This window comes from Uranotaenia lowii, chromosome 1, assembly GCF_029784155.1.
Source record: "Uranotaenia lowii strain MFRU-FL chromosome 1, ASM2978415v1, whole genome shotgun sequence".
In the NCBI taxonomy this organism is placed as follows: Eukaryota; Metazoa; Arthropoda; class Insecta; order Diptera; family Culicidae; genus Uranotaenia; species Uranotaenia lowii.
In genome coordinates, this window is record NC_073691.1 from 1,744,466 (window position 1) to 1,759,053 (window position 14,588).

At 39.2% G+C, this 14,588-nt stretch overlaps 1 protein-coding gene across 1 annotated transcript in view; it reads left to right on the forward strand.

The window, feature by feature from the left end:
• LOC129738418 (tRNA dimethylallyltransferase) overlaps positions 1–14,588 on the forward strand; it is a 185,211-nt gene that overhangs the window by 139,368 nt on the left and 31,255 nt on the right. The window contains exons 4-6 of the mRNA XM_055729623.1: positions 1,835–1,973; positions 13,680–13,783; positions 13,919–14,198. Coding sequence (XP_055585598.1) covers positions 1,835–1,973; positions 13,680–13,783; positions 13,919–14,198 — 523 coding nt within the window. The remainder of the gene's footprint in view (positions 1–1,834; positions 1,974–13,679; positions 13,784–13,918; positions 14,199–14,588) is intronic.

The window sequence follows — 14,588 nt, forward strand, 5'->3', positions numbered from 1 at the left end:
ATAGAACTGTTTCGGTGAAAAAATTATCGAATTTGGCGATTTTTGTTGACTGCGTTTAATAACTGAAATCCCGAAACTTCACCTAACAATCATGACTGCTGAAAGAAATAAATGGCCTTACTGAGCTACATTTAAAATTCACTTTGCCGCTTACTTTTGTTTCACTTAGCCGGACACTTAGAATTAACATGAATTTACGTATGGGCAAACTTTACAAGCGATGTCACTTACATTTTAGGTGAAAATTAATTTGAGTGCATGCATGACATGAGTGTGTTCAGGTGGTGTTTTCAAAGGGCTTTTAATGTGATTATAGGTAATATTTTTATCAGCGTTGTTTGGTAACGGCAATGCATTCGCAGCTCTGGTGTGACAAAGTTTTTTTTTCGTTTTTAGCTCACGACAAATGACAAAATCTATCGCCATTCCGGTTTTTGGCTTTCAAGTTGAGAAATTATTCTTGAAAAAATAATTTAGAAAAAAAACAACGGCTTAAAGATTAAACGCATTTTTTGTTGTATTTATTCGATTTGAATCCATTACCCGTAAACAGTTCATTTTTTTTAATGCAAAATTTGATCCTTATCCGAGCAGTCCAGTTGGATCAAACGGAACCGGAGGTAAGAGCAGAGAACTGACCACGGCGTTCTCGACCGGACTGTTCAAGCTACCTAGCTGGTTCTGGAGTTCGACGCTCAACCGGTTGGTCAAAACAGTCAAGAGTGGAGTCAGGAGGGCGAGTACCGGGTTCAGAAGTCCGATCCCTCGTACAGCGCCTAGCACTGTTCCTACGACCGTAACCAAGAGCGGGGCCGTTGTTGCCAGAACGGCAGCCGGAGTAGGTCCCGAGGCCTGTGGGAAGCAGTCATTGGCAATCCGAACGGCCAGCGTACATTTATCGAGGCACTGCGATCGCAAATCGTCCACACATTGCTGAGCATTGGCAATGAACTCATGTTTAGGCTGATCGTATCCACCGCACTGTACGTACAACCGATCCAAATTTGGTCCATTAGCATCGCTGTAGAGACCCTGGCGGATCATCATACAGCGCATCAGACAGCGAGACTTTTCGGTCAGTTCAAATCTGGTTAGGCCGTAGAATAACAACTCGATGTCGTCAATTTGCAGCAGTCGAGCACAGGTTTCCAAGGCATGGCGAACTTGTATCGGTGTCAGTGGTGCCAGCTGCGGAGATCCCACCGGATTTCCGTATTGAGTCTGGAAGCACTGATTGCTGATCGAGGCTCGACAGCAGACGTCATCTTCGGCCAGATCCTGCGTTCCCAGGGCAACGCATTGTTCCGTTCGATGATCGTAATCATAGTCATCCTCATCGGGTAGAAAGTGTGCAGCCAGGGTGACATTCACCAGACCGCTGCACCGGTCCCACGATCGAAGCACAACATCCGTGCAGTAACCGGTGCAATCAGCTTCCCCATCCGAAGGTGGAGGAAGATACGCCTCACATTCGTGCTGAGCTGTGTCGAAGCTTTTCAGTACGAGAGATCCCGCCGGAGAACTTCCAATTACTTGCCCACCTGGAAGAACCAATGCAACGACAACAAATGATGCAAACAACTGAACGTGACCCATGACCTCGGCAGACTGTGGCTACTTTGATTGATCCATCACATTCTATAGAACCATTTTATACCCACTTCCCACTTGTTGCTTAAGGAAGTAATTTAACACCCTTTCGTATAAAACCATTCGCACGTGCGTCTAGCTATCTGACCCACATACGAGCTTTATCAGTCTAAAACGAGTACACTTTTTACTTAAAGCTAACCGGCACTAATTTCTCCGTTTGTTTTCGTTTTTTTTTCGCTAGAGCCCTCGAAGTGCTACGTGAGGATGGCCGCCCGCTGAGCCGTATTCTCCAGGAGCAACGCATCCAAACGGGAGGGTCCAATCTGGGCGGACCTCTACGCTACCGAAACGTGGTCATATTTTGGCTACGATGCGACCAGGTGAGGCAAATTCCATCCCTATCTCTAGCTTAGGTTGTTAGGGTTGACATTTAGCAGCAAAAGTCAGTCCATATCTATAGATCGGGGAGGCGCGCAGTATTTATGCAAATCAAACAGTTTCACAGCAAAAGATGATACCTACGGGTTGGTATTTTTTCTTGTTTTACTTTCGATCTCGAGTCGAGCTGTCTAGTCTGCTTCAGAGTGGTGCTCCAAAAAGTGCGTTCCTCGTGAGTGGACGGGGACGAGTCTTTTAGTATTTAGTCGCAAAAACCTGTTGGGTGCGGGATCAATAAAGGTGGCTGATCTAGTTGGCCTTGGGACGCAGAAAGGTCGATTCATAGAGGTTTGAAACCATCTAGAAATGGCACGTGTACGAAATTGATACACTGAGAGTGGTTTTTGCAAAAGAAATGACAACATTTGTATGGTAATCTAGGGCATGAGACGGTTGTTAGATTAGCATTAGATTAACCATAATAAAAGTTACTTTTGCCGGTCAGCTTGCCTCTTCAGATTCTTTTGACTCTGAAGCAGGTGCTTTTTACCTTTTTTCTTAATAATCAGAATATTTACCTATAAATATGATGAAACATATTAAGATAAAAGCTTTCTAATTACGTCAGGACCCTGATACAGATTTGAAAACACAAGTAAAAAATTTGATTAAGGGACAATCTACAGATTTCAGTGTGCTACAGTGAAGCCAAACATATTTTTAAATTTATCCATTTATTAGCTTAAAATTATAGAACTTTTATACAATTCATATCTCTAACGCTCAGTCATCGTTTTTATGTGTCCTTTTTCTGTTCTCCCAATTTTATACTGAATCAATGTGTTTTCTATCCAATTATAGATTATATTTGGAAAACTAAAGACCAACGAAAAAATTTAACACAAAAGGGTGTTTCATTATGTCAAACCATGATTCCAGCTGTTTTTGCTGTATGTTGTTGTTTACAATTCAACTTAATACTTATAAGTTCGCTGACTTCTTCCAAAATGTATATTGTCCAGCTAGTACCGATTCAGACAGCAATTACCTCGCCTCTATTCAATCTTACGATATCAACTTGCCTTTACCGTGTTTCACTTAGCAGGATATCTACGAACAGTTGCCCTCACTTGACCCAACTAAAGGTTCTGGTCCAGTCATCGCATACCTACTGTTTTTTTGTAAACTTTGTAAACTATTGTAAACTGTAAACTGTAAACTATGACTATCGGATAGATCGTTTCCCCGAGCATGGAGTGTTGCGGCCATCTCACCGATTCACAAATCAGGAAATACTTACTGCGTAGTAAATTACTGACCTACATATATCAATCTAGAACTCCATTTCTAAGATTTTTTAAGTCCTAATGCACGAACGAATATACGTCGCTGCAAAACCTTTTATATCCGAGGCTCAACATGGTTTTATGAAGCGAAGATCAACCGTGACCAATCGGATGCGCTTTGTAAGCTCTTTGGAGGAAGGGATTCAAATCGATTTTGTTTATGTACACTTTGCAAAGCATTTGTCCGTGTCCCGTGCAAAATAATTGTAGCAAAGCTGGATCAGCTAGGTTTCCGTGATTTGGCACTCGAATGGATCAAGTTATATCTCACGAAACAGCAACTTGACCTCAAAACTTGAAGTGTCTACGTAAGCGTAGCTATAATGTATTGTCCTAGGGAACTCAGAAGTAATTCAATTCTGTCCTCAGCAAGAAATGATTGTCTAATTTTGACACGTGTTTCCTTCTAAGTCATGATCTTGTCTAGGTATTTTACGTCAACACCAGTAGCAGATTACGCAATTCTTCCTCATTTGGCCGGTAATTAGACAGCAGATCCTTGAGCATAGGTCGAATCTAGGTATACCAGGACACTAGATAGGTCCCAGGGCCGTAAGGTAACTGGCCTTATGACAGTAGGTCTTAAGGCAGCGGCGAGTCGAAAAGAGGTGGGTCTTAAGGCAGCAGGTTAGAAGGTCACATGCCGTAATGTCAGGGTTCGTAAGGCCAGAAGTCCTCATCGGGTGTCGAAGAACACGGTTAAAAAAGCGGCAGACGTTAGACCAAAGAGTCGTGGAAGCGTGGGTTCTAAGATTGCGAATTTGTTCGGCCCAAGTCTCAGACTCAAGGCCTGTCTGGAAGCCGCGAGTCGCAGGACCACGGTTTATTAAACTGGGAAAATCGCGACTGCGAATTGCAAAACCACAAGTTATAACTAAAGACTGTGAGTCGCAAGGATCCGGATCGTTAAATCGGAGGTCACATAAAACCGTTCGAATGGTTATTTTTGGACTCCTCAAAGCTTCGATTTGGTTCAAGACTCATTCATAATTTTTTGCAGAATTTTTAGGTTACGTTGAACTTTTAGGTTTGTATGGGAAAATTGAACATTTTGTACTTAAAAATCAACATCATTTTTGTTTCCTCTGTGGAACCAAGCGTGCTAATGTTTTTTGTGCCAAATTATAAATTCGCTAAAGGAAATTTTCTGCTGAACAACTTTGTCTGAGACCGTAACTATCTTATTAGACAAAAAAAGTTATTAGGGCATGGGGCATGCCGAGGGTCGTAAGACCGAGGGTCGTAAGACCGAGGGTCGTAAGACCGAGGGTCGTAAGACCGAGGGTCGTAAGGCCGAGGGTCGTAAGGCCGAGGGTCGTAATGCCGAGGGTCGTAATGCCGAGGGTCGTAAGGCCGAGGGTCGTAAGGCCGAGGGTCGTAAGGCCGAGGGTCGTAAGGCCGAGGGTCGTAAGGCCGAGGGTCGTAAGGCCGAGGGTCGTAAGGCCGAGGGTCGTAAGGCCGAGGGTCGTAAGGCCGAGGGTCGTAAGGCCAAGGTTCGTAAGGCCGAGGGTCGTAAGGCCGATTGTCGTAAGGCCGAGGGTCGTAAGGCCGAGGGTCGTAAGGCCGAGGGTCGTAAGGCCGAGGGTCGTAAGGCCGAGGGTCGTAAGGCCGAGGGTCATAAGGCCGAGGGTCATAAGGCCGAGGGTCGTAAGGCCGAGGGTCGTAAGGCCGAGGGTCGTAATGCCGAGGGTCGTAAGGCCGAGGGTCGTAAGGCCGAGGGTCGTAAGGCCGAGGGTCGTAAGGCCGAGGGTCGTAAGGCCGAGGGTCGTAAGGCCGAGGGTCGTAAGGCCGAGGGTCGTAAGGCCGAGGGTCGTAAGGCCGAGGGTCGTAAGGCCGAGGGTCGTAAGGCCGAGGGTCGTAAGGCCGAGGGTCGTAAGGCCGAGGGTCGTAAGGCCGAGGGTCGTAAGGCCGAGGGTCGTAAGGCCGAGGGTCGTAAGGCCGAGGGTCGTAAGGCCGAGGGTCGTAAGGCCGAGGGTCGTAAGGCCGAGGGTCGTAAGGCCGAGGGTCGTAAGGCCGAGGGTCGTAAGGCCGAGGGTCCTAAGGCCGAGGGTCGTTAGACCATGGATCGTAAAGTCGAGGGTGGTAAAACCGAGGTTGTTAAGCCGGGGGTCGTTAAGCCGGGGGTCGTGAGTCCACATGCCTTAAGCTCGCGATTCATATTACAGTGTTTAGTTGGCTGGCAAATGGTAGATAATGTGCCACTTGCGACCCCATTATAAACTTGCGCTCAAAAACGTTTGCCATCTCATCTGGAGTTCCTCATGGAAGTTACCTCGGACCGCTTCTTTTCATTATCTTTGTAAACGACTTGTGCCAGATGAACGGAATGCGAAAAAGTGTAAGGTCGTGAGCTTTGATTGTTTTCGTGAAAATGAGAAGCATATCCTCAGAAAAGCGGAAAAATATCGTGGACCAATGGCGTACTATTGCCAACATTTCGCTGGGTCAATTAGCGCAAATGGAAGAAGTAAGCATTGGAGCGGTTTGAAATGCGATTCGAAAGTATGGAGAAGAAGGCAGCAAAAAGTCATTCGTGCTTACGCCAGTAGAAAGATTACCTCAGTTCGGAATGTGGCCAAGAAAGTGGGATCCCCTCTCAACACCGTCTATTGTGCCAAGATAAGATTGGGTTAAGACATATAGAGAGCAGAAGAAGACGAAGCGGAGTCAAACAAGCTGCTTCCGCCAAACTAAGAGCTCGTAATTATATGATCATCTGCATCTCGGTACACACAATCGGTGTGTTTTTTCATCAATGACGACACCTTTTGTTAGTTTGATTACAAAACGCTTCCGGGTGACCAGTATTACACTGTTCGGAATGGCCAAAGTGATGACAAGACGGAAACATAAATTTTTACGAAAAAATTTGGTCACAAACAATGGTTTTACAAGCCCTATTTGGAAGTGTGGCACGGGAGGACACGATGGCTTGGTACCAATCCAACCAAGTCCAGATCGTACCGAAGGAGATGAAACTGCCAAACTGTCTTCAAGTGAGACCGATTGAAACTTTTCGGGCCTTACTAAATAGAATTTGAGAAAACATTTTAAATCTGAAGATTGTATCGGAAACTTCGTATAGACCAATTTTCAACATTTTTGTTCTGAACATGTACCAATGCCTAAGCATATTTCTAACGAAATATGTTATAATTTAAAGCGATGTCTCAAAACTCACTGAAACTGTGTGATTTTTTGGTAAAAAAAAATTAAAAAAAAAGTGGAACGGGAGGTGGTCGACTGGCATTGGTGATGTCGAGTCATTTTAATAAATTTGTATTTTCGGCTGTATAACTTTCGATAAATTTAGCATTTTGTACTCACTATTCAACGTCTCCGTCACTGCCACTGGCAATTCGCATCGCTGACCCTATTTTCGCTTTCATTCGATCATAGATGAACCTTCGAGCCAAAACCGGAAACAATTCATAGTATTTGCCCAGGAGCGGCGCGGCACTGCTGCATGCAAAGGTGGAAAAGCCGTTAATACGTACGTATAGTATTTTTACCTTTTTTCGTTCTTTAAATCCAACTCAGAGAGCTCGAGCATTTCATTCATACTAGCAGCCTCATCCATCCATCTATCCATTAATTCGTACGGTTGTTCGTTCATTCATTCATACATTTTACGCTCATGAATCGCGCGCGGCGCGCCAAGTGCGAAGGCGTCATCGAACGTCGAACCGAACGACAAAACAGCACACAGGCAGTCAGTCAGTCAGTCAGTACACATATTTTGCGGGCCAGTAGTATTATTATTACTATAAAGACACACCCCCGCCCTCCGCCCCCGCTCATATGATCTATTCATCCATTGATCCATCCACACACTCGGCTCGGCTATAGTTTTCTTTCACTATTCGTCGCAAGGGCGTAGGCGTAGGACAGCGCCACACCAGCCAACTTGGATGGGCCCCAAAGCGAAGCGCAGCGCCCGGTTTCGGGTCAGTTTATTATGGAACAACGGCGCCACAGTGCGTTTAATGATCAGTTTATGATAGAGATTTTTACGTTACATTTTTTTCGAACCTTAAAATCGTTCTCAGCAAAAGTATGTTTTGTCAAGATCAAGGCTGGCCATGTCCTTTCACTTTTTAGTCATCATAGCTTCCAGAGTCAGAATTTTTTTATTTTTTGATATCTTATCAAGGTTGACCAACTTCAAACTCGACGTTTCGAATTCTGCAGAAAACATGTGGATAACTCAAAACTAATTCTATCGCAGTTCATGAAGGCTTGTCCGTTGATATTTAGTTTTTTCTACCCACTGTGCACACCCCGACTGATTGATGCCAGGGAACTAGGCAGGCAGCGAGAGGACAATGCATTTTCTGCAACCGCCGTTTGCGCGTTATTTTATGAATGAATCATTGATGCCAGCCGGCGGGCGGCCGTTTGCCGTTTTACTCGGAACTAGTATAGTTTTTGGATGGGATCCAATCTCCGTAGTTTTTTTTGAGTCGCTTTTCTGCTTCTTTCAATTCCACAAGTTATAGGTTGTTGAGCCCGAGGAGCGTGGGTCGGTGCCAGATCACCACTCGAGGGGGTTGAATGGGAACTTGTTGTACGTACACACATCTCTGTGGCCAATTATTCACTCAACTCAGTACGACACCTCCCTCCCTCTAGTTTCCGGAGAAGGAACAACGGTACACCTCTAACCATATTTGTACTTAATTTGAACCTTTAGTTCAGTGACGTGCAGTGCCGATGGACGCGCGCTTTTGTATGGGTATATTTTTTTTAACGTGGGGGTAGAAACACCCCGCTTGCTACGATCATATTCGTTGACACACTTTTTTCACCTTTGCTACTCTATGATGAAGGGATATAGCCAAATTCTACTTGAACGTTGTTGCTTCGTTCATTAAAGGAAAATCATGCATGCAAAAAACTGCAGCAGAGACACGTCGTTTATGCCACGGTATACGTTCTTCTTTAGTGGGTAATTGTACGTGAGAATCCTCTGAATAAAATTTTATCATATAAGGTTTTTTTTTATTTATAAATTTCAAGCAATAAGTTAGCACACACAAGTTTTAACAAACATTAGAAGCTCCACAAAATGTAAACTGGAAAGATTAAACCAAAACTTCACGGTTGCAAAAATGACAAAAATGACAAAAATGACAAAAATGACAAAAATGACAAAAATGATAAAAATGACAAAAATGTCAAAACTGACAAAAATTACAAAAATGACAAAAATGACAAAAATGACAAAAATGACAAAAATGACAAAAATGACAAAAATGACAAAAATGACAAAAATGACAAAAATGACAAAAATGACAAAAATGGCAAAAATGACAAAAATGACAAAAATGACAAAAATGACAAAAATGACAAAAATGACAAAAATGACAAAAATGACAAAAATGACAAAAATGACAAAAATGACAAAAATGACAAAAATGACAAAAATGACAAAAATGACCAAAATGACCAAAATGACCAAAATGACCAAAATGACCAAAATGACCAAAATGACAAAAATGACAAAAATGACAAAAATGACAAAAATGACAGAAATGACAAAAATGACAAAAATGACAAAAATGACAAAAATGACAAAAATGACAAAAATGACAAAAATGACAAAAATGACAAAAATGACAAAAATGACAAAAATGACAAAAATGACAAAAATGACAAAAATGACAAAAATGACAAAAATGACAAAAATGACAAAAATGACAAAAATGACAAAAATGACAAAAATGACAAAAAAGGCAAAAATGACAAAAATGACAAAAATGACAAAAATGACAAAAATGACAAAAATGACAAAAAAGGCAAAAATGACAAAAATGATAAAAATGACAAAAATGAAAAAAATGTCAAAAATGTCAAAAATGACAAAAATTACAAAAATTACAAAAATGACAAAACTGACAAAAATGACAAAAAAGGCAAAAATGACAAAAATGACAAAAATGACAAAAATGACAAAAATGACAAAAATGACAAAAATGACAAAAATGACAAAAATGACAAAAATGACAAAAATGACAAAAATGACAAAAATGACAAAAATGACAAAAATGACCAAAATGACAAAAATGACAAAAATGACAAAAATGAAAAAAACGACAAAAATGAAAAAAATGATAAAAATGCCAAGAATAACAAAAATAACAAAAATGACAAAAATGACAAAAATGACAAAAATGACAAAAATGACAAAAATGACAAAAATGACAAAAATGACAAAAATGACAAAAATGACAAAAATGACAAAAATGACAAAAATGACAAAAATGACAAAAATGACAAAAATGACAAAAATGACAAAAATGACAAAAATGACAAAAATGACAAAAATGACAAAAATGACAAAAATGACAAAAATGACAAAAATGACAAAAATGACAAAAATGACAAAAATGACAAAAATGACAAAAATGACAAAAATGACAAAAATGACAAAAATGACAAAAATGACAAAAATGACAAAAATGACAAAAATGACAAAAATGACAAAAATGACAAAAATGACAAAAATGACAAAAATGACAAAAATGACAAAAATGACAAAAATGACAAAAATGACAAAAATGACAAAAATGACAAAAATGACAAAAATGACAAAAATAACAAAAATGACAAAAATGACAAAAATGACAAAAATGACAAAAATGACAAAAATGACAAAAATGACAAAAATGACAAAAATGACAAAAATGACAAAAATGACAAAAATGACAAAAATGACAAAAATGACAAAAATGACAAAAATGACAAAAATGACAAAAATGACAAAAATGACAAAAATGACAAAAATTACAAAAATGACAAAAATGACAAAAATGACAAAAATGACAAAAATGACAAAAATGACAAAAATGACAAAAATGACAAAAATGACAAAAATGACAAAAATGACAAAAATGACAAAAATGACAAAAATGACAAAAATGACAAAAATGACAAAAATGACAAAAATGACAAAAATGACAAAAATGATAAAAATGATAAAAATGACAAAAATGACAAAAATGACAAAAATGACAAAAATGACAAAAATGACAAAAATGACAAAAATGACAAAAATGACAAAAATGACAAAAATGACAAAAATGACAAAAATGACAAAAATGACAAAAATGACAAAAATGACAAAAATGACAAAAATGACAAAAAATGACAAAAATGACAAAAATGACAAAAATGACAAAAATGACAAAAATGACAAAAATGACAAAAAACACAAAAATGACAAAAATGACAAAAATGACAAAAATGATAAAAATGACAAAAATGACATTTGAATTTTGTTTAGTAGTTTTTGCAAGTATCTTTGTCACTTTAACCGCATAGAAGAATTTGAGCCGCCAAAAAATAAGTAATCTGTGCGATAAAGGCACCCTTTAATTTTGTTCAATTGAGCTGAAAATTTGCACAGAAGGCAATTTATTGATTGTTGTGATGAAAAGAACAGGGCCTAGATGACGTCCTTGTGTTACTTCACATACTATAGCAGAATGTTGGAAAGATAAAATATTAGCATTACAGATATATAGAAAATCTTATGCCCTACATTAATTTAATCCACAAATGAACTCTGATCGTGAAGTAAGAGCGGATTTTTTTATTTATGACTAATACAACAACTGGAACAGATAGCCTTTCTAAAACTAACTAACATTGCCCAGGGCATTTTTAGTAGATTTAAACAGTTTTATTTCTTTTTCAACAACACATAAATAATGACGGAAAAACCAATAACGTAACCTTAAAATAAACAATAAATTCACCTGTAAATGCATCTATGTATAGTTTGATGACCAAGACTATCGAAATCTATTAAACCTACATCTGCGGCTCGTAAATGGACTGGACATTGTGCGCATAATGTTTCTAACAAATTAATTAAGAAAAAATTAACATATTAAAAAAGTCAGCTGGCGTCACCCGGTTAACCTTTTCAGATCTCAAAGAGTAAAAAATACTCCCAATAAAGGAAATGAGCTGGACATGAAATGCATAAAGCCAAAACCGACCCACCGAACCAGACAAAATCAAATGGCACCGCAGAAAAAGATCTCGCGCAAAAAGCCAGATGCAACTACGAGGTCTTTTTATACCAATATTTAAGAGTGTTTTTTCTGCTTTCGGTTTTGCTTTCTTAATTGGCGTGTGCCGTCTGTGACAGTTTACGATTTCCTCCTATAACCATGCATTATGGCTTATATGGCAAAATCCAAGCAACCTACGACTTTTTTTTCTTCCCGGTTCAATGCTGCTTTGCTTAAAGTCGAATAAATAGAAGTGTAAAATAGTGCTCTCCGTTCCTTTCTCTTCCCACCATAATTTGAAGTTATAGAAATGGTGGGTTCAAACGAAAAAGAGAAATGAATCAAACTTTCGCGGGATGATTATTTTAATATTTTATTATTTTTTACCAGTTAAGAACTATTTCCTGGTGAATGGAGCTCATATAATAGAAATTTTAATGACCAATCAACTGAAAAATTCAAAAGAAACACAATGCATTTGAAGCAAACGGTCACCAATAGACATCAATAGAATTGTGAAATCATCAAAAAACCTTTAAGCAAACAATTGGAAAACTTTTCTTTTCATTTGGGTTAGTAGAAAACTTTTGTTTCTGAGTTATACTATCATTCGTCAATGAACTATTTGTCTAAGTGATTTGGAATCATCATCTGGACTCTACTCTTTTCTATGTCAAACTAACCATTCTGTTCAAATAAAGCATTTCAACCCAGAGCATCGGTATGGAGATGCAGTCAGTTTCTTTTACAATCGATGATGCACGTCGTTATATTCCATTTCTTTGATTTTCTCCTAGCCTTCAACTTATAATATAGTCAGACGCCTACTTTGATTGAAAAGCGAGGCACAGCAGCATTAACCGAAATAACCTTTTGGCGTGGGTGGTAGACCAATCGAAGGAGACATTGAAAAGGTCTTTTGCGATGCACTCTATGTTTTCGAACGGAAGGAAACTCGAACTTTAAATAATTTACTGTAGGTTACATCCGGTAACTTTTCGCCTACGGTTAAGTTTGCAGTATTCGTGCGCATCATTTTTGAAGACACTGTGGGAAGCTTTGTTGACGCAAAATTGAAGCCACAAACATAGCTTGTTTAGGCAATTAAAAAAATAATAAAATTCATTTGTTATTGATCTTCGGAGCCTTAATCAATAAAACTGAGAAATGTTAGATTTTTTTTAATTCACCTAATATTTATTAGGCCAATTAACTTTTAGTTTCTATGAGCCGAGGGTCTAAATGTAAGATATTGTTATGTATTTTATGTTTCACTATTAACATATATTCCAAAATGCATTAAAAATGCATAATCTTCAGTTACACTAATGTTTACTAAAATTATGAAACTTCGCGTTTTAAGGATAAAACAAGCTTCAGGCGACCACATTCGAAACTGGAAGCGGATTACAAAGTCACTGCAAGAATTGTTGATAATGCCGCACTCTTTATTCTCCATGTAAAAAGTCTAAAAAGTAGATTTTTACATTTCGTTCGAGAACCAAACATGATCTTCTTTTAAAACTCTGGAATTGAGTCATCAAATCGATAGAAACGTTTCGAATTTAGAATCCTCATTTTCAACCGATTTTTTTTCTTATTCCCAAGAAAGGCGCCCATTGAAAAAGTAATCGCGTAACTACCACTATTCTGAAAATGATTTTAAAAAATCGAACCTTGTGAATCTATCCTCTCATTTTTGGCATAGTAGCGGATTTTCTTCGGAAAGTATGACTTAAATTTGACGCAGCTAATCGGCCGTTTGAGGGGACTCAAATTCGCAAAATCTTACTACCCTTTTCCCAGCTGAACCTGATCCGTAAGTCAGGTTTCGCTTTCAATAATAAATATCTACTATGTGTGTAATCCGTCTGATCACCTCATATTGGCATCACCAATAACGGGTGAGTAGCTCCCATTCAACTCAGCTCAGCTGACAAATATCACCGGACAGAACGGTTGGCAACGTATTTTTTTTTGGTGTAAAAGTTGTTTGCATTTTGTTGAGGAGTGATTTTGGTTTTTTTGGTTGTCCGGTGAACGAAATCAACTGGATCTACTTACTCTTTTAAGACAAGGTTGTCAGCTGGTCTGCATGGCGTGATCACTGGCTCTGCTGGCTGGATTATGACAAATGGCAAGGACAACTTTCGAAAAAGAATTTCGTGTCCACAAAAAAAAGAGAAACAAAATTCCAGTCGGTGGGAAGTGGGAAAATTGCGTTACACGGCTGATTTATTTTACTCTGTAATTTTTTTGCATATTTTTTAGGTGAATTTTCTTTTTCGATGCACTTTAATCCCCTTTTTTTGTTTTTTTTCCCTTCAATTTCCCATCACAGCAAACTCTGAATCAGCGGCTTGATTCCCGGGTCGATGCCATGGTTGCGCAAGGCCTACTAGCTGAAATCCGCACCTTCTACGAGCAGTACGTGAAGCCATACGAGTAAGTAGGCTCCCTTCAATTTGCCTACTATGTTGTAGATTAAACTTGAACATCCCAATAATATTTTTTTTATTAATGTAAATCAGTTGAAAATCTGTAGATAATTTGTTATCGTTCTTTTTTTAACCCATGCAGCAACAACGACTTCGAGCGTGGAATTTTGCAGAGTATCGGTTTCAAGGAGTTTGCTGGCTATCTGGAGCGGTTCGATTCCGCCCATGATGCATTGATTACCGACTTTATGAAGTCCTCCACTTCGGACGCAACAGAAGGTGGCAATGTAGTCAATGAACCTCCCGAGGGACTCCCGTTGCTGCGGCGCTGCCTGGACAATCTGAAAATGGTGACGCAACGGTACTCCAGGAAGCAAACCAAATGGATCAATCACCGGTTTTTGGGCTGCTCGCGGAGAGAGGTAATAAAATTTTATTGGTTAAATCTCATTCCTCAGAGCTTTCTTCCTCGAATCATTTTTTTTACGCTCCATTCTGGAATGACAACGAAGTCGATGGCAAAAAAACAGGGAATGTAGGCTTTGACGCGCGGGTTTGCAACAGATGCTGCCCTGCGATTAGATAACTAAGAGAACGTTAAGGGAAAGCAGTATTTAGGTAGTAGGCGTTGACGAAACGGCAGTGTTAAAAGGCAAAAGTTGCGTGTCCAAATTTAGGGTACATTCTTCCAGGAGTGCTGTGGGGGAATTCACTTTCGAATATAGGGGAAAAAACCTGCCTGATCGGGACACGTAACACAATCATATTATCTTGTTAACGTTTCGATGAATAATTAAATCAATCATAACTTG